General features: G+C 36.7%; 1 protein-coding gene across 1 annotated transcript in view; it reads right to left on the bottom strand.

Annotated features, from left to right (window-relative positions):
* Positions 1 to 14,468, bottom strand: part of ARMC2 (armadillo repeat containing 2) — a 69,532-nt gene that overhangs the window by 46,375 nt on the left and 8,689 nt on the right. The window contains exon 7 of the mRNA XM_041478033.1: positions 2,885 to 2,955. Coding sequence (XP_041333967.1) covers positions 2,885 to 2,955 — 71 coding nt within the window. The remainder of the gene's footprint in view (positions 1 to 2,884; positions 2,956 to 14,468) is intronic.

Raw genomic sequence — 14,468 nt, 5'->3', positions numbered from 1 at the left:
GAAACAAGACTGGGAGCATGGATCTGTTTTCAGACTGGACAAGGAAGTTGGTGAAAACACTGTTTATTAAAAAATGGAATCCAGGACTCACTTTCACATGGATGCAGTATCACTGGGAATTATTCTGATGTGCTGAACACCCTTTACACCTTCACCTAGTATTTTTTGAAGTGACAAAACTCTGGCCCTGACCATTGGGCCACTACAGATGGAGAGCCAGAGCTTCTGCGAAAATCAAGATGTAAAGGATCTAACAGTTGCTTACAAGGTGCATGTAGCCATGTGTTTGGAGTTCAAGACTGGGGTAAGCTCTTTATCTTGCAGGCAAGCAAAGTTGTTATAAAGACAGGGTCTGGTTTGTTGATTTGTTTTTGCTTTGAGGTTTTTTTAATAGGGAAATAAAAGTCACACAACTCTACTAAATAAGAAAGCCATTAAGACTGGATTATACACATTTCTTTAAGTCACGGATTTGTCTGAAAATGTCTCCTGTTGTTCATTACTAGCTCTTGCATTTAAAGGACAATGTAAATTCCTAACACAAATATGAAGGAACACAGAAACTACTATACTACCTGAGAACACCAATAATAAGACGTTTGCATCACAAGGAAGTATCTCAGACCTTAAAACAGTGACTGTCTACTGGCATTACTTGGAACAGTAAAACAATTTAAAACTTCCTATTTTAAAAACTTGCTCTTTAGAAAATAACCAGAAGACTCATTTTTTTGGTCTATATTAACTGTCTACCTACATCTTACACACAATCTATCAAATATACCTATTTCAAAAGGTCATTAAAAATGCTGCTACTTCATAAGTAATACACTATATTTGTTATATATATATATTATATATAAGTACATGTTATTAGCAAATATTATTCTTACTATTTTGCATGGCATTTTTATTTTGTAGATCAAATGAGTTGACAGTCTTATTTAAATTGATGAGTAGCCTAACCAATAAAACACTGTGCAGTGTTTGCAATGAAGTGAAAATTCTGCTCCAGATAATGTAAATTCTGAAAATTAATGAAAATTCTGCTCTAGGATAATGTACAAGTACAGCTGAAATGAGAACACTACCATAGCGTGCACACTTCCTTCCTGCCACAAAGCCCACATATTGACTCAATCATTTCTTTTATTTTCTATCTGTAGCTACCTCTCTTAAACTGAAAGATGGAACTGACTTTTTAACTACACATATACTTAACTTCATTAGTCAAGAAATAGAAAACTTCAGGCATGCATTTACAGATAGAGCCAAACTTCTCACTTTAAAAAAAAATTACTAAATCTATTTAATTTTCAGTTCAGAATGAAAAGAACAATGCTTTTTTGTACTACTCTGCTTCCCTTGCCTCATATTCATCAGAAGAATACAGCAAACTGAAAGTCATAATGGCATATTTTTTTAAAAAAAGAATAATACCTTATATCTAAATAAGGTATACCTTATATCTAAATATAATTATTGTTTATACCTAAATAAAAAAGAAGTTCATTAGCTTTTACTAAACAGTACTAATCCTAGCAGTAAGAATGACCAGACAATACACAACCATAAAGTAAAGCAACATTACTAAATTGTATATGTCTCAGTCCTGGGAGATTTTTTAAGCTGCTGATGAAAAGTTAGGGTACTAGCTATATTTAAAATACTGCAGAAGCTGTCCAGAACTTTCTAATACAGCAAACCACAATTCAACAGAAAAAATACTCAAGGCAAAAGAATGCAGCAAGTTCAAATTGGTTGTTTCAGTTTTCAATAGGTCTTAACCGCTGCTTTGCATTCTGGTCAAAAAAAATCACTAATCAGTCTACATTTATTGGTTGCTGTTTTTAGCATGTAAATACAAGAGCCTTAGCAACACTGAGCTTTCAAAAGCTGAGCACTGCCTGACTTATAATGTTTAGCCTTTTCACTGAATACTGAGTGGCCATGAATAGATCAATATTGAAACAGCCGACCTCCTCTCTAAAATGTTAAGATAAACACAATTCATATCAGAAAATAAAAATAATTTGTAAATGAACAGTGCACCCAGAATCCCATTGTAGAGAAGAAATTATGGAGAATTCCTAGTGCTATCCCCCTCTTTATTGTGGGATAAAAGATGAAGCATGCACATACTAAGGAAGCTACATAATGTTAAGAAAAGTAGACATAAAAAGAAACAATCCTAAAAACACACTTCAAATTTTCAGTAACACTAATAAAATAGCACAAACTAATTAAAAGGCTTGTAAGTGTACTAACTTGCATAACATGGTAAATACTCTCTGCTCCTCATAAAGAAATGAGCACAGAGCACAGTACAGCTTTTGCCAGAATGATCTGGAATAACAGTATTTCTCAGTTCTAGAAAAATAGTAATAAAGCACAATAACAGCACAGTAGAAACTTCAGGTCTCCAAACCAGCCTCTCAAATATGCACTTGTGATGTATGAAATGTGCCAGCTATGAGGAAATATTATTAAAATCTGTTATGTAAAATTAGCAAAATGCATCCCTACACAGCAATCCAAAATCTGTTTCTTCAGATAATGCAGGCTGGCATAATTTTATTAGTTTCTGTGCAACTGTGACAGATTAGAAAAAGTGATGGGCAAATAAGGAATTAATGGATTGGCAAATTCTTAAGCCTAGATATGGGAAAAGCAAGATAGAAAATACCAATGGATATTTAGAGTGAAGATCTCTTGAATATTGTTTATTTTCATTAAGAACAGTAAGAAAACCCAATATATCTAGAAAACCAAAAAATATTGTTCAGTGAATAATAATAAACAATACTGACAAATCCCAAGAATTACATTATTTCTATTAGACTGTATTTCACATTTTTTGAATGGAGATTGAAATCCCTTGTACCTGTTACTCTTCTCTTCTGGCCTGAAGTCCTCAGCTGTGATGACTTTTTGCCAGGCTCTTCCATCTGGTCACTAAAAGATACAGTATGAACACACAAAAGCATTATCAGAAAACTGTGCTCAATATGCTTGTTCTTTCACATGCATTGAGTTGTGCATATTAATAACTAATTGGAAAAGATGATGTTACTTTACTAAGTTAGCAAGTTAGCTGTGCATTAAAAGTTACATGCAAATACAACCTCCTCCCATATGTATTACAGAAAGCTCCTTCAGAAATACTGACACATTCGCACCACAAGAGGTCACCATTATGGAACACAAAAACTAAGCATTTCTGCTTGCTCAATAAAATGAAAGATGAACCAAACTAAATTCAGAAAGAGATAATTTCTGTTTTACCATCAACTTCATTAAATGAATATAAAACTCAACTAGCTTAAAACTGTACGTTCATTCATTCACAAGGGCTGTATTTTTTTCTGACAGGATTAACACTTTTATAATATTTAATGAGAAGATCTTTCAAAGAAACAAACACCTGAGTAACCTTTAAAGTGTATATTAGAATTTCTGTGTCTGCCAGTGAATTATTGCTAACTGTGTAGTGGTCACTAGTTCTGTCAGTACAACAGGTATGGTGCCATTTCTGTTGTTTTACAAAGTAATGCCATAACTCCTGCTGATTTTATGATCTTTCTGTGGACAGAGGAAACTACTACACACATCTATAATAAATTTAGTTATTTATTCTGTTTGCCTAGCTACACACTCAAGCAGCGCTGATCTAAAAGAAATATACAAGGTGTAGACTCTCTGCTATCAAACTGGAATCTTTCCTCCTGTACTAAAGAGGAAAGTCTTAATCTGTGTTTTCTATTCTCTGTGTATGTTTAATTTAACACTTCTTATTCCATTTAAAGTTCATGTACCAATACAACCTAATCTCCTGAACTCTTCTAAAGATGACAGTAGTATGTTAGCAATGTCATTTCAATTTTTTTTAACCAGATAATTTAGTTACTCTAAGGCTTAAAGCTAAACTGTTGTTTAAGTAGTTTGCTGGATTGGTGCCTAAATCCTGTCTGTCAGTCCAGAGAGAAGACGTAAGTCATCCTATCAACAGATGGGGACAGAATAAAAGACAAAGATCTTGCAAGACCAGTTCCCTGCAAAAGGGACTGGATAGCTCACTGTGATCAGTGAGAAATTTCCCAAGCAATCACACTACAGAAGAACAGTTGCTTGATTATGGCTAACAGTGAATAATGTTTTATTTTTACAGCATGAGGATATAAGTGCTCCAAAATCCTTACACAAAATGCTTACACAAACTACCTTGAAATTATTTCAGCTCACATACAGCAATTTCTACAACTCTGGGGAAGCAATACTTTATAAAGTAAAAAAGACAAGTGTTTGCCTCTCTAAAATTGTCTGACATCACTAAGAAAGAAGGGGTTTAGAGCACACTTTACAGTTCAATGTATCGGTAGAAACAAAAATTTGATTCCATTTCTGTGAATGCCTTGTCCTACAAACTTTAAAAGTTTCAGAAATGTTTCTACAAGTTTCAGCCATCTCTGAAAACAAGACTACAACTTGAAAGGATACTGGATAAGCAAGAGAACAACTTCAGTCACCCTATACTGAACACAGCTATATTCAGAAATCAGTACCTTCAGAATTGTGTGTAGGCATGATGATACTACATGCCTATACGAATACAGATGTTTGAATTCACTTTCCTCAGAGAACGTGTTTTGTAACTATATCCTGTCTGTGCCTCTTCCCTGAAAACGTAAATCCAGGATGAATCCAAGAAACTCAACAAAGACAATCCTATGAATTTTGTTGGAAGCAAAAGCAGATTAATATAAAAAGCCACTGAAACAAAGGATGAGTTAATTTACCAGAAACACCACATGTGTGAGATGTAGAGTAAGACCATGTCAATTGTGCATCAAAAAAGTTGGGCTGGAATCTGTTATTTTTTAAACACCAGTATCAACACTAGTATCACCAGTTTAGAGACTTAAATTAGTAGGAAAGCAAATTGTTCTGTAAATACCAGCCATACAACCATCTATGCTTTTGGGAAACATCCTCGTAAGTCACCAGAACTTCCATTATTTTCAGAAAATGAATACACTGAATACCTATATAAATGGGAATGGTTCGTGGGCAGGCTTATCTTTAGGGAATACGTACAATTTAGGAATTCTGTGAGAGATTATAAAATCCCTTTATATGTCTTTACCACTCTGCCAACTTCATTTTAGTTACACAGACTTTTGGCTTGTTATCTTTACATTCTCATTTAGGACTGAAATTTAAATAGAAGTATCTTATTAAAACAATGCCGTTAAAATATAATCAACCTATTATAAAAAATAAGTCACCTACTAGTGAAGGGAACTGGCTTGTCAAGAGAGTGGTTGCCTTGGAAACAAAGTCAATTGGCAGAAATCTGATCGTCTGATAAGGGCCTCATCAAGAAATCAACTGACAGAGGCTCTGATGATTTACAGAAGAAAAAGAACTTGGCAACTGGACCATTTTTATCCTTCTCATATAAAAGAAATCATAGTAGCCTCAATGAAGAACACTGCTTTCTTGAATGTACACAGAGTGTGAGGACTTCCAAAAGGAAAGTAAGCTGGTACTGGAGTAATGTGGTGTGGTGGGTTGACCTTGGACAGATGTCAGGTGCCCAATCACACCACTCTTTTCACTCCCCCCCTCAGCAGGACCGAGGGTAGAAACAAGATGGAGAAAAACCCATGGGCCAAGACAAAAACAGTTTAATAAAGCAAAAGCAAAGGCCACTTGCACAAGCAAAGAAAAACAAAATATTTATGCTCAACTTCACAGAAGTAGGCAATGTCCAGCCATTTCTAAGGAAGTAGGGCTTGAGTATGCAGTGATTGCTCTGGAGGGCAGACTTCATAATAATAGTGCCCCCTCACTTCCTTTGTCTTAACTTTCATTGCTGAGCAGGCATCATACATTATGGGATCCCTTTGGTCAGTCTTGTCCAGCTGTCCTGGTTATGTCCCCTCAAAACAACTTGCCCACCCCAAGCCTACTAGTGACAGGCTGAAGTTGGAGAGACAGCACTGATGCTGTGGAGCGCTGCTCAGCAGCAGCCAGCTGCTGGTGTGTTATCAACAACACCCTTCAGTGCAAAGCACAGCACTGTGAGGGCTGCTCCAGGGAAAATCAACTCCGTCTCAGCCAGACCCAACACGCGTTCAGTATTTTCCCCTGGTGAAAGAATGGATAATTAAGTGAAAGCTGCATTTATTAAGCAATTCTGCATGTTTAGAAATTTACTTGCTTGTTCTTGCCATGTGCCTATTCTTAATAGTAAACCTGCAAACTCTCACCCTTCCATGATATTCCAGGAAAAACTACATTTCTATGAACTATATCCCAGAGGCAAAGAATTGAACTAGTAATCTCCAAAGAAGCTGCACACAACAGCAAGGTTTGAATCACAAATGTCAAAGTAAGATCCCAGTGAAGGAGTGCAAGGGCTCCTTCTTCATACTGCACCTTAAACATCTGAGAAGCTGACTATCTCCCTACCTGCTAAACAGAGTGTGGCAATGGGCCTGAATTTTGTCTCACACTGTCCCACAGATTTAGACCCTTAGCATCACCCCTGCTAGTTTTGGCCCAGCAAAGGTGATATTTTCCTTGACAAATGCCTGAGTACAGAGCACAGATAAGCAGAGGTAGGGACATTCTCAGACACTACCTTGCGTGTATTAAAAACAGGGAGGTAATTAAAAATAGTTTCATTGTGTTTATATAACCTATGATACTGCAGATAGCCACCAAGCCAGAGACTTACTCCTTTGTTTAATTTTATTAATTACTGGTAAAGATGTATGGCTGGTACCCCTGATTATTTAGTTACCAGTTAAGAGGGACATATGGTCTAATACTAACAAGTTCATTCTTCTCTGCAGAATTGTATCTATCAAGCACCTGTGGTCAGTGAGATAGCAAAGCTCAACTAGAACAAAAGGAGAACATGACCATCTTTTCTGAATTGTCCAGCTTCAAGGCATTCCCTCTTGACATTACCCTCTCCTCACTGTAAGGATCCTGTAACATCTTACATAACCTTACAGGAGGCAAAACTAGATAAAAAAGTGGGAGAAGAGAAGATAAGCAGAGTAATTGAGACAGTGTAAAAATATAACAGGTTACTTTTTCAAAGGTTACTTTTTTAAATTTTATTTAAAAATAAATAAGCAGGAATAAAGAGGAATGAGAAAAAGATGAGGGCAGTGGGGATGGAAAATGTCATAAGCACCATTGTATTTCTTTCTGCAAGTGCCAAGGCCTCACACAACTTTGCTCGTCCAGGTGTTATGAGCCTCTCCTTTTGCACCCTTGTAAGCTGGATCTATGGACTCTCTCCTAAAGTAGAGACAGGAATTGGAACTATCTCATGTAAACCAGAACCTGAACAGATTCTTAAAAAGGCAGAGAGCTACTAACACACAGACTGTGCAGAGCATGCCCTGAGTAAATGCTGTAAGGAAGCCCTAGACTGTAGACACAATCTGATGTCTGGAAACAGATTTCTTTCCCATTTTTAAACATGCCCTTTTTATTACGCCAAAGAACTCTAATTATGAGCACATTATTTCTACACATCTATAACTGCTGAGCCCTTTCTGTATCTATAAAACCACCATTCTTATCTTTAAGTTACTTCCTCAGAAGCAAATCTAAGCTCCAGATCATTTGTTAAACCTTAGAGCCTTTTTATATTTGGTCTTTATTTTGATAAGGTAAACAAACCTTTTTTCTTCCATTTTCCCCTCATAGTCATTCAGTTTCTCCCCACTGTATTTTCCTTCATTACCTTGATTTCTTCATTTCCTTCATTCCTTCATCCCCTTCAGCTCCCACAAAATTCCTTTTTCTAATTTATTTAAAACCAAAAATGTGACTGAAATTTTTACAAATTTTATTTTGGATCTGTGATATATCAATGTTTTCAGGTCTGCAAAAGTCTAGGAGAGCAATTTCTAACTTTTCACAAAGCTCTAAAAACAGTGTAGGCACTGCAGTAGATGCAGACTGTTTATACATAAATACAAGCACTGAACATCTGATTTTACCAACATACGTTGTGTGCATTGGAAAGCCAGACATGGTGTATCTACACCCCAAAATCAAGACATTTCACTAAGTGTTAGGAAGAACAGATTACAAGCAATGCTAAGCAGATTTTGGGAGCCAGATGTATCAAAATGATTACTAGGCACAAAAGTGTTCTTCCAGACTGGATCAGAGTCAGGTTCCCTTGATTGTGGATAATCCTTAAACAGACAGGCCATTTAGAAAGAATGTTATTTGAGATTTTACTCATCTGTATATTCAGAATGTGACTACACACTTACACTGTAATCTGGGTTTGTTTTTATTGCTAGCAGTGTCCAGGATGGCATGCCGTATATTGATAAGGATCATTTGGCTATTTAAGCAGCTGAGCACTTTTCTTTCAACCCAAGATTCACAATTCTATATGAACTACAAAGGGAAAAGCTGCAAGGAGGTGTTGTGGAAGTACATATAACTAATAAATCCTTAAAAAGAACCATCACAGGTAAATAGTTTTTCCTGTTTTAAGTGCTTGCCATGGAGGAGAAGAGCTCTTGTCCCACAATCAGCGATGGTGTCACAATGCACCCTCCCTCCAGGTATTGAATGATCTTGGTAAGAACCACTGCCAAGCCTTTTCTCCACATTAAACAGCTCCAGATCTCCTAGCCTTTCGTTATACAAAGGATTCCTTCACATTTTAGTAGCTGGATTCCCTCTAGTAATTTCAATATGTCTATTGCATTGGGGAGCCTGGAGCTGGTCCCAGCAGCCTAGGTGTAGTGGAGGTTTTCAAGACACAAGTGAACAGCGTGATAGATAGTTTCATCTATTCTCTTTTCCAAAAAAAGACTGGGCCACACGATCTTCTGAGGTCTCTCCCATCCTGAGCTGCTCTATGAACTTGGTGTACACCAGAACCTCCAGGTCTTTTTCTGCAAAGCTGCCTCCCAGCTGGATCGCTCCCAGGATATAATAGTGCCCGGGGTTGTTCCTGCCCAGATGCAGGACTTTGCACTTGTCTTTGTTAAACTGCATCACGTTCCTGTCAAACTATTTCTCCAGCCTGCTGAGGCTCCTCTAGACAACCCTCCAGTGTATCAGCCAATGGGTTATCTACTGTCAGCACTTTTTAAAAAATTATTCAGAACGGTGGTCTCATGAACAGCCTGTCAGATCTCTTGGCAGGAGCACTGTGGAGCACTGTGCAAAGATAAGGAGGGCTCTAGACCAAGTTTATCAGGGCACAGCCAAACTCAGCAGCTTTGTCTCAAAAAGAACAGTAGCGGCTCCAGAGAAAGTTAAAGGAGCTAATGGTGATCCTGGGAATTAGGGCACTAAGGAGAATGGAGCAAACGCTGAATCAGCAGCAATGGACAAAGTGGTGCAAGGGCCCCCAGGCAAAGAAGGGGAGGAGTCAGATGCAGAGCTGCAGCAAGTGAGAAACTGAAATGGATCTTCTCAGAGCAGGTTCATTTACACAATGCTTTTAGGAGCCAGTGCTTCAGAACACAATGCCCTGCTACCATGATTCCTCCACTGTAAGTGTTTAGTGATCAAGAAACAAGAGTTTTAACTCTAAACCAAAATTACTGATGTTAACAACAAGACATTGCCCTGTAGACTTTGAAAGGAAGTATAAACAACATTTCAGTATTTTTGCCAAAGCAACTAGTAGGAAGTGTTTTTAGCTTTTGGCAAAATGAGAAAAAATAGTATTTAGTTTTGTCATTTACTCTCACAGAAATTAATTTTTCCACATACCAATTAACATTTGCATTTCTCATTAATCCCTTTATTCCAATTTCATTATACTATCCAGATATTTCATATTGCCAGAAGGACATCAGAATTAGTTTCTGGTATTGTCTTTCATTATTTGAATAGTAGGGAATATGTTTTTTATTACAAACCAATTGATTCCTTCCTGACCCATAACTTAGCACTTGAAAAGCACTCTATCCTTTTAGACAAACAATTGACCTTCACTGAGCCACTTAAGAGAATCTGTCCCTATTTTGCTCAGCTACCACAGAATCTTCTATTCTGTGATGTCATCTGAGGGACAAACAAGACAGATAAACACAATCTGGAAATACGCCTCAAAGAAAAAAAAAAACAGTATAATAGCTCAATTTTTAAAGACTATTTTCCTTTTCAAAAAAACAATGGAGACAAAATTACTGGCAGAGAGCTAAAAGAGATATAAAATAAAGTATTAAGCCAATTACACACAATTTGAGTCAATTTTATTTCTCATCCACAAAACTTCTCAAAAGCATGAAAATAATTTAAATCTGGTAATGTAGATGTCCTGAAATTATTTCAGGAACTGCAGAGGATTGTAAGGAACATCATAAGAAGAGAAAAAAACAAAGGGAGTGAAAACTATAATCAACTGTATAACTGATACCACTGATATGAGAAAATATAACTAGTAGAAAGACAACATAATTTGTAAAAATATATTGACAAATAGACCCACTCTCTGAGTCATCCTAAAGATGAGTAAATAACAATCCTGTAAACACAATCATGGGAATAGCTCACTCAGTTCTTATGACAACTGCAGCGACAAAAAGTACAGTATTTCTTATTTATACAGGCTGTTGATGGAGACCCTCATGCACATGTTAAACAGTATGACAAAATAATAATCAAGGTTGATGAAAAACGTCTATCCTTATCCTTTTTATTCTTCACATTCTCTGCATATTCTGTCTAATATTGAAAATATTAATGGTATCTATTTGTGACAGAGTATCTTTAGGCAACCAGACAATTGACAGTCTAATTCTAACCATAAAAAGTATCTAGAACATTAGCCTAAATATATTTGAGTCTGAAAACCACACCCGCATCATCTTCCTAACTTGAATCTTGAATAAACATTGCATTTCTAAACAGAAAATAAATTTAAATCCATTGTTACTACAGGTCTACCTAGACTGAACTGACATTTCTTCTCTACCCTTTGCATGGCACACTTTCCCATTCCAGAATTGCAATTCAGTTGGTATTAAGGACTCTCAAGACCTAGATCTCCCAGATTTGGAGACCAATTACATTGGCCTAAAACTAAGCGCTGGAGTGGAAAGACTCTTTAGAGTACAGGGTAAAAATGAGCCTAAACTCCACTGTCTCTTTTGTGAGCTAAGAGACCAGACATAAAAGTTAACTCTTACCCTATTCTTTAGAAGTCTGTAACAAGTTCTGAAAAAAAGAATTCTTCTTTCCCAGTGTTCTCTCAGTATTCCTTAACCCTATACCAAACCAGGCACATTCTTTAAAGAGTAGGTGTCACAATCTGGAAAACACTGTAGAAAGCTCCTCCTATGAAGGATTTCCCACCACTCAATTGTTTCTTTCCGAAATCAGTGGTCCAAATAGCCAGTGGAACTGAGGCAGAAATAGATAACGATTAGTTGGGAGCAGGTTAATTTTCTGTTTCCCTGTCTTTATGAGAATTCCAAAAGTTGTCAATATACATAATTTAAAAAAAAGAAAAATATAAAAATGCTGGAGAGTCAGCTACACCATACTTCAAACCAATAGTCACACCATATCACTAATTTCAAAAAAATCATCCAGAACAAAACAGAATGAGTGTTCCCCTCAGGAAAAAAAAATCTCTCTCCTCTGTGGGAATCCTTTTCTTCGAAGAGAAAAAGAGTGCATATTTTGAGCACAGATGTGAAGGTAGTTTAAGTAACCAGAGAGAACTAATTTCCAGCAGTTCCCTCAAACCCACCCTATTCTATGAATATATGATTCACTTTACCATTTAATCCTTTGTTTTTATCATTTTCTATTGAAATATTCCAAAACCCTAAAAAAGCACAAGAAAGAGAAACTACTCTCATGGAAGAAGAATAGATTTCAAGGATACTGTAAAATAGGCAATTAATAAAGAGAGCAATGGTGAGAGAAAACAGGGCACAGTATATCTTCTTTACAGTACCTGCTAATCCTTTTGTAGCTCTTTATAAAACTCACTCATTAAAAAAGAACAGGCCACTTGGGAATGAACTGTTTGCCTGCAAACTCTTCCTCACTCAAGGCTCCGCTTTTAAGAAGACCTGGAATGACATCTAAGCTTTCAGAATACTGAGAAATTGGAGTAGGAAAAAAAAAATCATCATTCTTTCACACCCAGGAAACTGTTGCTCTTCATCAGCAAATCTGCCATCACTGTTGACACTTCTCTTGAAATATATGAATGCAGAAAACATTTTAGAAGTTTCACTTCTATAGCAATCACAATAGATGGCAAGGCACAATGGTTAGAGGAAGATGTAAACAAAACTGAGCTTCCTTATGATTGCCAGAAATTGTTCCTAGCTTTCCTGAGGCAATATGTCAATAAGTTCAATCTGCTTCAATTAATATACCTATTCTATTACATCTAGAAGGTTATTTGCAAAACAGAATTGCAAACAAAATGGCAAACGGCTTTTCCCCTCAAAAGGTAGTTTTCTTTTTTTTCCTCCAGTACCTTTACAAGGCAGCTGTGATTTCACTAGCACTGTTCATTCTTTTCTTCAGTCTTGGAGACAACAAAAGAATGTGAGACAGAAAGTGATCAAGTCTCTTGTTGGAATAGAACACCTCCCTTCTATTGTCTTTAAAATAAATATAATAACACTAATGGCAGGAATCTGCCATGCTATTTTGCCATGCTCTACTGTTTCCTCATTAGCAGAAACACAGTTTCATTAGGGAAGTTATTTCAGTACATGTATAGGAACTGTAGGGAAAGGGGAGTAGGAAGTCCCACGCTTTCCCTTTATGAAGTGTACTATATCTACAACCCTCTTGCTTAATTCCTGCAAGGATTTTAAGTCACAGTGATACAGAATTGAGGTTGACACCTGCTTCGTATAGGAAATGACAGGACACTAGATAATAAAAGATTTGACATTCCTTTAAGCTTTCATCCTATTACTCCTGAATGCAATGTACTTTAAATAGAAAATATCTTGTAACCCTATACAAAATGCCTCAAGTATTTATGATACAGAACCAGATGCAATCTAACCTTACAATCATCTAGTAAACATGTTCTACTGAGAAAGAATGCCAAATCTCTCACTGCAATGGCCCCTCTATGGTTCTGGAGCTATTTACATACAACTATCATGAAGACCAAACTCAACAAACCATATGTAAGGCTAGGTTTGTGGTACCTTTCAACTGCTGTGTCAGATGAAGAATGACATCACCCAAGCACACAGAACAAGGTCTGCCTGACTTGTGTAGTATCATACACAAACACTGGACTGATGTGTTTGGTCTTAGCAAGAAGATACAACCTATGAGAGCAGCTGAGATGATCCACACCCATCACATGATGGCATGAACTGCCTGGGCTGATACAGATAAGAGACCTTTGTCTGCGGCTAAAGGGAAAGCATTTTGTATTACTCTTGTGCATCTTGCAGCATTGCAGATACCCGTGGTGCTCTAAGCCATATGAGCACCTAAATGGTGTCAGGAAGCTTTGCTTCCTAAGCATTGGCAAAAATCAGCTCTGACTCGAGTACACAGAAGAGGACTCACAGGAGAGGTAAAAATGGGCCATTCAAAAATACAGATCTTGCATTCAACACAGAAGGATGGAGGAATGTTATATTTCTCTTCCATTTTGGAGAAAACCAGTCAGAACAATATTGGAAAGCAGTGTCTTGTATTATGTTAAGGCCAGTAATTTGAGATCTAATTTAATTGATGTATGAGATTCATGATTGCAAAAAGCACCAGTAACAAAAATGCAAAACCAAAAATTTCCAGAGCTCTTGTTCTGATAAGGAGCCGTGTACAATTTTGAACAGACACAAAGCATGCCTAATGGGTTAGCTGTTCAATTATACACGCAAGTCTTAAAATTATGACAGAGAAGGAAGGTCATCCTTTTGAATTAGCAAAAATATCAACTGACCCTTTCCTGTTAGAGGCACTTGGACACCATCAACCAAAACAGCAACCCAAACAGAAAGCAGAACTGAACACAGCAGGATGCATATTCCACAAAGGATCTATCCATTTCCACTGCAACACTGAAGTACTTCACACCACACCTTTATTAAATAAAATTCAAACTACAGTAATTTATGTAGTATGATAATCCAACTAGTCTTTATCTAAGAAGTTATTAGATCACTGATTTTAAAGAGAGAAAATTATATTGCAGTAAAGTATTCTCTTTGGTGCTTTTCTTTTTTCACCTACATTTTTCATCTCTGCTCTTTTTTTCTCATTCTTCCTCCACACTCATGGAGTTTTTTCTTTGCTATATAACAAGTCTTTATTCTTTTAGAATCTTTTTTAGAAGTCCTGCTTACCGTTTAATATAAGAGTCCTATGATAGCTCTGTTATGCATCATTTATTATAACAGCCTCAATGGACAACATTCTCTTAAACTATTAAGTGCTATCATCAAGTTAGTAAACGAAAGGCC

This window comes from Pyrgilauda ruficollis, unplaced genomic scaffold (assembly GCF_017590135.1).
Source record: "Pyrgilauda ruficollis isolate IOZ18807 unplaced genomic scaffold, ASM1759013v1 scaffold43, whole genome shotgun sequence".
Taxonomy (NCBI): Eukaryota; Metazoa; Chordata; class Aves; order Passeriformes; family Passeridae; genus Pyrgilauda; species Pyrgilauda ruficollis.
The sequence above is the reverse complement of the archived record's forward strand: the minus strand, read 5'-3'. Positions and strand labels throughout refer to the sequence as shown.